Source organism: Falco naumanni, chromosome 10 (genome assembly GCF_017639655.2).
Source record: "Falco naumanni isolate bFalNau1 chromosome 10, bFalNau1.pat, whole genome shotgun sequence".
In the NCBI taxonomy this organism is placed as follows: Eukaryota; Metazoa; Chordata; class Aves; order Falconiformes; family Falconidae; genus Falco; species Falco naumanni.
This window is the reverse complement of record NC_054063.1, coordinates 5,307,338-5,320,670: the sequence shown is the minus strand read 5'-3', so window position 1 is coordinate 5,320,670 and position 13,333 is coordinate 5,307,338. Positions and strand designations below refer to the sequence as shown.

Below are 13,333 nucleotides of genomic sequence, written 5' to 3'. Positions count from 1 at the left end.
TAGGGACATGGTTTAGTGGTGGATTTGGCAGTCCTGGTTAATGGTTGGACTTGATGATCTTAAAGGGCTTTTCTGATCTAAATGATTCTATGATAAAAGCTAAAGACAGCAGGAGATGTCTTTAGGTGTGGGAGAGAACTGGAGAAAAGTGCACGTATTTCCTGCTGGGTGGGATGGGAACTGAACAGTCATGACTACCAGATATGGTACCACGTGTACAGTTCCTGCAGTGGGGCGTATGTTACCAGCTGGGAGGTGTTACTCATCATGTATTACATTTTGTAGTACCAAGTTTATTGAAACAGTGGAAGATTTATCTGTTTTTTTCCTGCTCGGCATCACTGTAAGGGAATAGTAATATCTCCTCATATTTTTTCACTCTGATGGACCTGTGTTTCAAGCACTTGTCCTAGTTCTGTAGCTGATTCTCCATAGACTCTCTGAGATTCGTTTTTGATTATCTGACATTACCCTTCAATGTCTTAGCAGCCATATATGCCAGCTTCTAAGCAAACAATTTATTAAGACCATTAAAAATCCATTATGCTACTTTTCAGCAAGGCAGAAGATCGTGCTACTATACTGAGAGAAAAAGATCATAACCACACTCCTAAATAATTAAGACAAAGTAATTTACTAATCTGGGGCATGCATTACAAAGTGAAATTGAACCCTTCAAAAATCCAGTGACTTGAGATGCATTTACAAGTAGCTTTGTACAGTTTTGATTGCACATCAGTTTATAGACAATATAATGAATCATGAAGTTCATTCAGACTCTGAACAAATGTGGCATGAGACCTATTAGGCAATTGTAACTGTGTGAGATGTTTTATGAGAAGGATTATCAGACTTTTGTTTTCTTTTGAAGTACTTTACCATTAGAAACCACTGGGACTTTTGCTTTCAGTCTTGATTAGTATTTGAAAATTAAGTCCCAGGTATTCCATCAAAACCTAGAGGTTTTTTACAAAAACTGCTCAGAGGAAATTATACTATTTCTTTCTTGTAGCCCCAAAGGACAACTTAAATTTAGGGTACAAGATTGTCTTAGTTCTACCCATGTAGATCAGATTTTTCCTGGGTTTGACATTAGGCCTAGCAATGCAAGTAATGCCTGGACATAATCCTGAGCTGCTGGCACAGTGGTGCTTACTTGAGCAGGCAGGGTAAGACCAGATGACCTCCAGAGGTCCCTTCCAATCTCAGCTATTCTGTGATCCTGTAATATATGGATGTTTGAAATTGGATTTCTTTTCTCAAATATGCCAAAATTTACTAACTCAGACATTTATCATACAGATAGGAAATCCTCTGTAACATGTACTCTGTTCAATATGTAATGTAATATTCTTACCAGGTTCTTCAGTGTCAGTGCTCCTCCCATTCCCTGTTAGCCCAGTCACTCCTACAGCCTATGCTAGCTGTAACACAGGTACATTTTCCTGCAAATAAGTAGGACCAACCCAAACAGCATCATTGTTGATTTCCAACAATGTACTCCCTGATAGGAGCATCAGGCCTCACATTACCCAGTTACGCCAAAAGCCGCAGTGTAGTGTAACTGCTTACAGTTCAGAGTGCCTCACGTCTTGGTTTTGTTTCGTTTTTCATTTTGCATTGTGTGGGCGGTGCATTGTTGTTAGCCAACAATGTACTGTTGGTAGTAAGCACTTGCATAGTCTTTAGCTTGCTGCATGCGTAAAATTGCTGCGTTTAAAAACATAAGCTAATTTCATTATGTTTACAGTGCTGTAGAACATAGAGACTAATGACTTTGTGTGTTAATGGTTATTATGTAAACCATGCTTTCACAGATGGTGTATTGTACAGTTTTGCTTCTGGTGCCATGTACAATAGAAAGAGGTCATTTCTTTCCCATCCATAGTTAGGACAGTATACTGAAAATAGCAAGCCTGTGTTTACTCTGTGAAAATTGGAGATTGTCTTTGTTCTTTTTAATAGAGCACGTTTGTGGTTTTTTTTTTTTTAATTGTAACTTGGTATGAATGCAGTTGTTTTGGCATTTATTTTGTGAAAACACCTCTATTTCTGTAAGACAAATGATGTTGACTATAATTTTGTACAACACTGAGTGACGCATTCTTTATTACACTCATGACTCTAGGAGTACTACACTTAAATTTGTATTACTCTCATATCGACACCACTTTAAATGAACAGTGTTATGAGTCAACCCAAAAACCAAGCAAGGATTTTCAGCAACGCAGACTGTGAAAAAGAATCTCATTATAATATGACACATGCAAGATGCTGGCATGCTTTATAAGCTTGTTCATGGAAAAGTATATTATGTTGCAGAACTCATTAAAAGCCAGTGGACATTAAAGAACATGCATGGAAATACATTATATACTTATTTCTTTATGAGATGCGATGTACTTTCACTGTAGCCTGGATGAAGTCATAGCCACAGCTGTACTGAATTCTCCATCCTACACACCATGTATAATGTAAAAGAAGAAAGGACATGAATAGGACTGTGAGAAACATGAAATGGTGAGTTTCTTATTTTCAAAAACAATTTATTTTTCTTCATTTCTCAATTAACTTTTTCCCTAAGCAAATGTAATTCAGTGGTAGTCAAGAAGTAGCAAGTAATCTGCGATTGTAGATTTTTATTTGCTTCTAAGAAGATTCATTGCTGTCCTTTCTTTCATATTCTAGACACCTCTGCTATGTCTAGAAACAGTAGCAGGCTTATATGTTTAAAAAACACCCATAAAACAACATAAAAAATATTTCTGTTTGAGAGGCAGTATTACCTGATTTGACAGTGATTAAAGCAGGGAACTGGACATTGCACATAAAGATGTAATAAACCTCTGTCGCAGTGCAGTATTAGGTACAGTCAAACCAATGAGTCTTTCATTGCCCTTGCCTTTCTGGAGCTAACAGTATTCGTCTTTTGCCAACATCTTTGGATTTCTTGCCTGAAAGAAAAGGCAGCCCTGTAAGTGGAGAGTCATGTGGGACTGCATCATGGTGTGTAAAATCTGCTGTGCAACTGTGGAAGCTGTTATAATGGAATAGACTGTTCATTTCTCTTACAGATCTGCAATGTGATGTGGTTTCTTCAGCATAGAGATCATCATAAGAAGATACCGTGCTTTCTGATCTCTAACAACTCAACTTTATACTGAACAACTTTGCTTTTCTTCAAATGATCAGAATTCCTTTCTTAAATTGTTTAACTCCTCATTTCATTTCATGATTTCTTTTTATCTTTTTTTATTTCACCTTTATACTTTGTACATACTTCTGTGAGAAAAATTGTGGAAATAACACTAACAAAAATATAAATAAAAAATTTAATTTGTTAACTGGTGTTCTTTTTCTTATTTAATAAAAAGATACAGAAATCTAAAGCCCACTAAAGCTTTATTCTTTGTTAGATTCTGCTGTTAAGTGTTAATTTTAAACATTGCTTACACCACTGGAATGCAATTGCTGCTATTAAAGTTTGTTAGTTATTTCATAGAAAATCCATTTAATGTGGTTATAACAAGCCTTCTCACAGGAACGGATGATCAGTTTTACAGAATTTTTTGAAAGACAGTTCACTTACCCTTAAAAGGCTTCTGAGTAAAGAATGAACCTTCTATAACTGTTATTGAAGACATAAGGAGACAGATGCTTTAATGCATGAAATAGAATAGTTTTAAAAGCAACACAACGCATAGCTGATGTCACTTTGCCAAAGTTTTGTGTATGCAATGACATATTGGGGATTTTCTTCTTTTTGTCTCTTGACCCCATAAAATGTTCAGGAATGTTCTTGTTTCTGAAGCGTTTAGAATTTTGAGCTGATATTTTTCAATCAATGCCCATTTTTCAGGTAAGGAAGATGGAAAATTCTGTAAAAAGGTGACTGTTAGGATGACTATCCGCAAGAATGACTGCAGGAGTAACACACCAGTAAGTAAATATCACAAATTCTTTTAATAGAAGGGAAAAATTATGAGAAATGAAGAGAAGGAAGAAAGAGAACACAAATTTTACAAGGCTATTGTCTGCATCTCTCTCTCACCAAGACAGAGGATTCTGTGTTTCATAGCAATGTTTTAATGTTTCCCTACGTTCTCAGCAATCATCTTTTCAAATAATAAGAAAAAGAGGGATGCAACTCCTGCTTCTGTATGCATTTAGGCACATGCTGATGTAGTGCAAATCCAAGGTCTTGGTTCACTCTATATTGCAATTATGATATGCAAATTAATTTTGACATAACTGAATCTCGCCAGTGATATACTACAATTAAAACAACTGCAGAAGTGTTAGTTTTCCATCTGTCTAGGGAGAGTATTTAAATGCCAACTTCATGAAGAAAGGAATCTTGGGTCCTGAAGTGGTTTTTCTAGACAGCAGCATCAGCATACTGTGAAATGTGTAGGAAGAATGAGGCACTCTCTGTGTGTCTACTGAAGGATTTACTGTAGGAGGACACCAATGGTGTCCTGCAGTGTGGTAAGGCAGTGTGAGCCTCAGCAAGGGTGCAGACAGACATCTCATGTGAGATGTGTAAAAGCGTCTGGAAAAGCTGTAATAAAAAACTATAGGGAAACAGCTGTAACCTCTAAAATGACTCTCAGAGTATATTTTGTAGAGTAAACTGTTAAGCAGCCAGGAAATTTAGTCTCAGTGTCTCATTGAACACAAATGCAAATCCTGACTATTAAACTTGAAGAAATTATCAGTTTATATGGCTCTTTCTGTTACAGTATGTATTACAGTTTTGGTGTCATTAGTAATAATTCCCCTTGGCTTTCCAAAGGATTGATTCTTCATATTTCTCCTTACTGATACCAGTATAGCAACCCTGCATCAGTGTATCACTGAAATTAATACTGTGGAGAGTTGTGGACAGAACATTTAGCGCTATGTGCAAGCCAAGGTTGTTATGCATATGTTAAAATTCAAAACTGAAATTGCTCCTTTGTGTCTGTTAATAGCCAAAATATCTTGTTACTGAAAATTGACAGGAAATTCATCATTAATCTCAGTAAAATAAAAATTGAGACCTATTTGGGCAGCATACTTCAGTTTATTCCTCGGGCATAGTGGGATTTCGTAAGGGGCTAGGGACAATACCTGCAAAATTTTTCATTGCTTTGCCATTGGATTTGGTTGCCTAGTGTCTTTGGACTTTCTTGAGAACTAACTTTATTTACCAGCTGCTTCAATTTATTGATTGTGCTTCATGTTTGTTACCAGGTGAACATTGTTTCGTGTGATGGAAAGTGCCCATCTGCAAGCATTTACAACTACAACATCAACACATACGCCAGATTCTGCAAATGCTGTAGGGAACTTGGTCTGCAGAAACGAACTGTGCAATTGTATTGCACCAGTAATTCAACCTGGGTCAGCTATTCAATCCAGGAGCCTACAGATTGTTCTTGCCAATGGTCTTAAAAAAACAAAAACAAACAAAAAAAGCATACAAGGAAAGAAAACAGCAAGCCCAGCTGTTCTCAGCATAAGCTAATTTGAATACTTTATTGATTGGTAATCTACAACATCCAATCCACTGAATTTTACCGGTTTAATGCTAAAAGATAAAAGAGTAAAAATATTTTTGGACTCTTCTAAAATGGCTTTGCATCATTTGTATTGTGATTTGTCTTCGTGTTCATTCATAGGGCTTGTTTTAATAGTTCTTATGATATGTGCCAACTTAAAATGTGATTCACATTAGCAACACCTCAAGAGAAAGAACACTATTTTGCTCTGGCAAAATATGGGTGCTCAGGCACCCATTCCTGTTGAAAAATCATTGACAGCAGTTCACTATTTTGAAAGCATTTCAATTGGGCAAATACATTCAGTGTCTATTAAAAATTGTTTGGACAAGATGAGAAGAATTTTCAGTTTAAATCGTATTCCTATTGCAAAGTAGAGCACGTATGAGAAATTACATTAAATATATATATTTTTATTTTTTTTTTTAATCAGGGAAGCTTTGCCAATACAGATAACTGTATGTAATATTCCCTGGTAACAATTTCAATTTTTCTCATGTATTTTATATTGTAGTGAAAAGCATTATGGCAAACATTTAATGTATGGAAAAAATAGACTGTTTTTAGGCTGTCTAGATTAGTCATTAGTAGTTAATCTATCTGCTAAACAATGTGATGTAAACTGAAAATACAGAGATTTAACAAACGAAAACCATTTTATATTCCTTTATATAGATACACCTTAAATGAAAACATTCTGCTTATGAAATGCACTGCACTTAAACTGTTTCTTTAGGAGAATGAACTTTGTTTAACACTAAAGATGTGCAAATTCATTAGCAACAAGAAAACCAGGATTATGTATCCGTCTAAAAGAAAAAGCTGAAAATCTTTGTCACCAGTATAGTAGAATGTAACCTCTTCCGGCAGGTGTTTGATATTGAAAATGTACAATTGTAAGGTTTGAAATTTCAAAAGCAATTTTGCTTATGAACTTGAACAATTAACATTTGGTTGTAATGAACTAATTTTTTTCTCCTCTAAGCTAATGTTGCTGTACTATTCTTTTCCAACAAATGCCACCACGATTCATCAAAAATTTAGTAGCTTTCATTTGTAGATTAAAAATGTAGATAGCACATAGCGATACACTTGAGATCCTGTAATAGAAAATAGATCTCAGCATAACTTCTTAAAAAGCTGCTTGTCTGCAGTTGATCCCAAGAAAAATATGTTGTTAAAATCAATCGTGAACTTTTTAATATTAATTTTGTATACTGTACATTTCATTCTTACAATATCTAATAAACAACAGGAAGTCTTATTTTGTTACAATTAATTTTGCTATCGTTGTTACAGCAGCTTACTATCATGTGATTTAACACTGTATTTACCAATTTCTTTTTCAGCAGTGCCTTTTGTTAATTTTTGGACTTGCTGTTATCACTAGTACTAATGATCTAATACTACATTAAGGAAGATCTGCGTATGGATTTTTGAAAATCTACATCTTTTTCTGATTCCATCACAGTTCACTTTCATCCTCAGAAATGTAAAATTCAACTACATCGCTTTATTTAAAACAAAAATTGGGAAACTGTTACTCATCAAAGTATAACAGCACATTTTTGACACTGTCAGGCTGTTTGTTCTGGAAAAACAGGGAGAAAAAGAAGGATAAATTTCTGCAGCTTTTTCTACAATGTCCTTCAGGATTGACTGCAATGAGTAGACTGTGTTTTGAGTAAGTGTAGGCATTTTGTTATAATATAGTTGTGTATTAATGATTATCCCTTTGTACTTAGGGCCAGGTAAGTCATTCAGATCGAACTGTACTATGTAGTCCCTACTCTTATAGTAAGACATGTTCCTTGTTCAAAGCCATCCTCTGAGTAGTAAGAAAGGACTGAGTTTGGAAGGATTTTATCCTTTGGAAAACCATGGATTGAGGAGCAGAGAAAAAGTACTGTTTACAAGATGCTGAGCAGAGCTAAATCCTTGAACCCAAGTGCCTAAAATTCAAGCTTTGGCATTTGTGAAAGTGAAGTTCAGCCTCCCTTAGTACTGACTGGCGGATGCCATCCTGGAGGGTTGGAATTAATAACAAGAGCTGTTTCTTATGCTCTTGAGCAAGATGATGTCTGCTGTGAAGTGCCAACCACACACGTTGTGTCCCCAACGTGAGGGACAAAATTAAAGCAGGAATTAGGCCAGCCGCCCTGCTTCCCTCGGCTGTGGCATGCTCCTCTTACTGCTTGAGCTAACAGCAAAGCACTCATTGCTTCCAGCAGCACAAGGCAGTTATTCTGAAGAACATTCTAGATCCAAACTTCCAGCTCGTGGTTGAAAAGCAAACTTAATACTGGCAGTGAAATATAATATACTATATTAATATAAAAATACTTTCAGTAGAAAGCAGACTAGCATACCCAGTAACTGTAATCACACACTGCTGTGGCTTCTACTTCAGGAGTAAAATAATAAATGTCTTGTTAAGTCCCTACTTCTGATTCTGTAAACATTAGGCTTACGCTGGGACAAAGTGAAAGATCCAAACTGCTTACGGCTTGGCAGGAGAAGCTACTTTTATCCCTGCCTCTGTGTCAAATTCCTTCACGGATGCTTAGCATGTCTGTTTGTGGTTAGTTCAAAGCAATGTGTGGGCCCTTACGTGTATTTACCTTTTGCTGTGTTTGCACAAAGCAGCTCAGCTGGAAAAAGATTTTGCTTTACTTGTACTCCCCTGTCTTTGGAGGCCGGAGGGACCCCAGTGAGCTCTGGTTGCCCGAGACCCTACACTCAGGGGCACTTGGACTGCAACAACATCGGAGTCCTAAAACAACTTTATTTTCTTTTTACCAAGTTGTCTTTTGCTTGATTGGATTGGTGTAAGGTGAAGGGTATTCAACACTGAATCCACACTTTTTAGAATTACATGCATTTTACCATCACAACTTTGTGTCTGTTACCCATAAAGGTGTACATGCACTTCGAGCTGATGAAATACTGGAGCCTTTATGCAAGTTCTTATTGCGGCAAAAGTTACATCCTGCATTCAGCACATCAAACAAGTTGCTGGTGGGAAACTACAACCGCTGCTGCCAGGCCCGGCTCCACTGCTGGGGCTGCTCTGTTGCAGCAGCACCGCATAGTTCTGACCAAAATCGCGACTGGATCCTTCACAGAGTTCGATCAACATTTCTTGTAGTACTTTGTAGAACAGTATTTCCTAGGGACCTGAAAGAAAAACAACAAAAAAAACTGGTTTTAGTGGCCGAAGAGAACAAAAAAGCATCCTGTCTACCAGATACCGGGGAGTGTTTTGTGGAGCCCCCTCAGGCGTGGAGGTCTTGCTTCCTCACAGGGAGGGGGCTGCGCGGGAGGGGCAGCTGCGCCGCGCCTGCCGTCCCTCAAGGGGCTGCGGGGCCTGAGGAGAGGCTGCCCCTCGGGGGGCTGCAGGGCCTGAGGGGAGGCCGCCCCTCGGGGGGCTGTAGGACTGGAGGGGGGCTTCGGGGCCTGAGGAGAGGTCTCCCCTCAGGGGGCTGCAGCGTTTTAGGAGAGGCCGCCCCTCAGGGGGGCTGCGGACCTGAGAGGAGTCTGCCCCTCCCTCTCTCTGACAAACCGGTGGGCATCACCTGGAGCCTGTTCCTGTGAGGCAGCGGAGGCACTGGGTAAAAAGCAGTATGGAGAAGGCACTGCGAGCATGTGGTGAGTGCAGTTTTCCTCAGCTTTACTTTAGAGGAGAGGAATGGCCGGTTCGAACAGGGCGTGCGGGCTTTAAAATGAGAGGTGGGAAGTGTGTGGCCTTGGGGGCTCTGGCAGAGGTGTTTAATCTTTCCCTCATGCCTATCTCAGTGTGGTTATGAGAAAGGTTTGAAAAGGTTATCTTGTAGCCTGTAAAAGCTGACTTCCAAGTGGTGAAAGAAGTAAAGAAAGAAATAAAAATGCTGGTGGTCTTAGAAACCTTTGTGTTTGTGCAACCTTGTTGAGTTAGCTCCTCAGGCCCTGCTGGGAGGGGGGGCCCACCTCACCCCTGTGAATGTGGAACTGGGGTGGGGGCTAGGGGAAAGCACAGCTATTAATGTTCTCTTTATTTTCCTGTCTTTTGTGGCTTCAAGGCTATCTGCAGAAATGGACTTCTAGAGGCTGATTAATTTAAATCAAGTTAAAAAATGGTGCTCAGGTGATTCCTCCAAACAAACAAATGCTGTTGGTTTTCTGGCAGATGTTTGATGGCTGCTGCTCTGTAGGGCTGAGTGTGTTCTGAAGTCGTTTATCCTCAATAAAAGAAACCAAATTTGAAAAATCCTCTTCAGAAGATGAGAGACTGAGTAGTGGGGAGAGGGGCGCCAGAAAATAGGCCTATGGTAAAAGTGGGCAGGAATAGTTTTCTTCTTGATCTCTAACATCACAGTAAATAACTCGTTTAAGTGAATGAAAATGCTGTGGTCTGAAACCCTGACTCTCTTGAAAATGAGGCCTGTTACATTTCTTCTCAAGTTTCAAAACTTTACTCCACCTTTGAGGGCCATGTTCCCCTCATGTGTTCGCATGTATTCGCCCTTGCTCCCGTGGGGACTTCAGCCTGCTGGATGTTCCCTGGAAATACAAGTCAGTGGAGAGGAAACAGCCTAGGAGGTTCCCGGAGTGTGTGTAAAATAACTTCTGGACACAGCTGGTCAGTGAGCCAACCAGGGGAGTTGCCTTGCTGGACCTGCTGTTTACAAACAGGGAAGGACTGGTGGTTGGAGGACATCTTAGGCATAGTGATCATGGAGTTTTCAATTCTTAGAACAGTGAGGAGGGTGGTCAGTAGAATCACTACTTTGGACTTCCAGGGGGCCAACCTTGGCCTGTTTAAAAGCCTGGTTGACAGAGTCCCTTGGGAAGCAGCCCTGAAGGGCAAAGGTGTCTAAAAAGGCTGGGCATTCTTCAAGAAGTCCTAAAGGTGCAGGAACAGGCCATCCCCATGTGCCAAAACACGAGCTGGTAGAGAAGTCTGGCCTGGCTGAACGGAGCTTTGGCTGGAACTTGGGGGGAAAAAAGGAGAGTATATGACTGTTGGAAGAAGGAGCAGGCAACTCTGGAGGACAAGGATGTTGCGAAGTTATGCAGGGTGAATGCCAGAGAAGGTTTAGACTACCTGTTAGGAAAAATTTCTTCTCTGGAAGAGTTGTCAAGCACTGGAACAGGTTGCCCAGGGAAGTGGTTGAAACCCCATTCCTGGAGGTATTTAAAAAACACGTAGACGTGGCACTTAGTGACATGGTTTAGTGGTAGACTTGTCAGTGTTAGGTTTATGGTTGTACTTGATCTCGAAGGTCTTCTTCGGTCTAAATGATTCTACGATATGTGGAGTTACTCCACAGAAGTGATTCCTAATGGAGGTACAGAAGCATCATAGGATTGTATCTTGTTAGAACTGGGCTTGAAAATCTTTCTGGTGCTTGATTGTTTTCCATCTTTGAATAAAATATTTAGTGATTTGAGTATGGAAACATTGCTTGTTTGTTATGGTGCTGATTGGTTGTTGTTATCTCCTTTAAAAAACACTTTACTTGCATTATCTCCAGCAAGCTTACTCAGACATGATTTGCAGGAAAACATAAATGATTTGGCAGCTGGAGCCTTGAGTATGATGGATATTGGCCATTAAGAAAGGCCTTTAAAAAGGAATGTAATGGTATCAGTTGTGCTATCTAAACTCTCGCTGTCTGGGTTATTGGTATATGATGGGGTGGTTTGGTCTAGAGAGGAGGAGGCTCAGGGGGATCTTATTGCTCTTTGCAACTACCAGAAAGGAGGTTTTAGGCAAGTGGGGGTCAGTCTCTTCTCCCAGATGACAAGCGGAAACAGCCTCAAGTTGCATCAAGGAAGGTTTAGATTGGATATTAGGAAAAAATTCTGCACTGAAGGGGTGATGAAGCATTGGAACAGGCTGCCCAGGGAGGTGGTGGAATCACCATCCCTGGAAGTGTTTAGAAAATGCATAGATGTGGTGCTTAGGGACATGGTTTAGTGGTAGACTTCACAGCCTGGGTTAATGGTTTAACTTGGCGATCTCAAATGTCTCTTCCAACCTAAATGATTCTGTGATTCGATCTGGTCTCAGGATAACAACCTCCTGAGTAATGCTTCCTCTAATTAGTGATAGTGCTGCTGGTGGTCTGGCAAATTAATCTGAACTATTGACATTTGTTGGTCTGCAGTTTAATGCAAACTATTAGTCACAAGTTAAATAACCTGCATCTCCTCAGATGGCCTCTCAAATATGCTGTCCATGAAGTCAGACCAAAATAATCCCCAAAATTTCATCTTCACTCTTCTCTCTGCCCACACCATCATCTTTTTTCCCCTGTGCAAGTGGCTAGCCATGAATAAACAAAATAAGGTAACAGCTGCTATGCAGATGGTGAATTTCTTGGAAAAATTCCCTCTCAGTGTGATGAAGACATCTAACCTCTTTTGGAAATAGCACCTGACAGACTATCACCCCTCAGGTCTGCTTTCTGTATGGACTTTTGACCAAGGCTTTGATCATGATGTCAGCTCACTTTAAGTATTTAAAACATGGCCATCTGAGTTAATTCAGATATCTAGGCTCCATTTATCACTAAAGAAAGAGAGATGCACCCAGAGAGTGATTCGTCCTATCCTAAAATAAGTGTCTAAGACGGATGTGATAAATCATCCTCCAGATGTATCATCTTTCCTTTTCACCATAGAGAGAACCTGGATGGCAAGATTTGGTTAGGCACCTCGGTTTTAGGCTGTTAAATTAGTTGGAATGAAATTCACCTGTAATGGTTAAAGGTAAATCAACAGGATCAAGTGTCACCTACTCTGATACTGTATATGGCATATTTATCTGATCTCCTCATAGGAGGTGATTAATGGTAATATTTGATTTGCGTGAAATAATGTAATTTAATTTGTCTTGTACATTTTTTTCCTGTATGTCTTAAAGTATACTCATTTCATATGACAGCTATATCTAAACTCTGCCTGTATCTCTAGAGCTGAAGAAAAACCTTGCCACCAGCTACATCTTCAAGATGGAAAAGCAGAACTGAATTTGGGAATATGTGATACGTTTATCGCCATGACAACGTGTTATATTAGCTGGAAAAGACCTATAAGGTGAGTGAATTTTAAAATACTTCTGTATTACAGACTTTTTGTTGTGTAGGTGTTGGCTTGAGTCTTGCAGGTGACTTATGATCTTGCTTTCTAAGCTTTTGGCTTCCAAGATCTTTAAGGTAATGCAGTTCTTCAAAGAGTTATGAAACCCAACTATGAAACATATTTGTGCTTTAGCTCTTTAAAGTGTCTAGAATTGAGCTTGAGGCAGCAGAGAGGCTTTTCAGTACACAGGCCTTTCCTGACTGGCTTTTTTTTTTTTAAATTTATTTTAATATGATTGCCCAGGAGCAGATTCTGACCTCAGTTGATATACTTGAAAAGAACATCAGATTTGTTGTTTGGTTTTTCTTCAGACTGATATTAGTTAATGAATTGAATATGTGAGATTTGTCCAGTATGTGCCTTGTGTAGTAGAAGATTGGAAAGAAAAAAATTATAGCAGAGCACTTTAATAAAATTTGTTTTTGATTAATAATGTAAAAGTCTGATCTTAAGCATGAAATATCAAAGGAAGAATAGCTGGAGTAATGTCTAATATTGAGAGTATGCCTGTTCTTGATCTCTTTCTTAATCCCCCAACTGTCTCTTCTGGACCGTATTCCCTATTGAGCACCACATTGATGTATTTTTTTACTAAATAAGGGAAAAAGCAGAGGAGAACCTTCTGAGGTGAGGGCACCAATGTGGCTAGTAGGCCTGATCTCTAA

At 39.1% G+C, this 13,333-nt stretch overlaps 1 protein-coding gene across 1 annotated transcript in view; it reads left to right on the top strand.

Annotated features, from left to right (window-relative positions):
• Nucleotides 1–6,527, top strand: part of OTOG (otogelin) — a 102,115-nt gene extending 95,588 nt beyond the window's left edge. The window contains exons 55-56 of the mRNA XM_040609419.1: nt 3,860–3,939; nt 5,236–6,527. Of these exons, the coding sequence (XP_040465353.1) occupies nt 3,860–3,939; nt 5,236–5,436 (281 nt within the window). The 3' untranslated portion in view covers nt 5,437–6,527. The remainder of the gene's footprint in view (nt 1–3,859; nt 3,940–5,235) is intronic.
• Nucleotides 6,528–13,333: the final 6,806 nt, after the last annotated feature.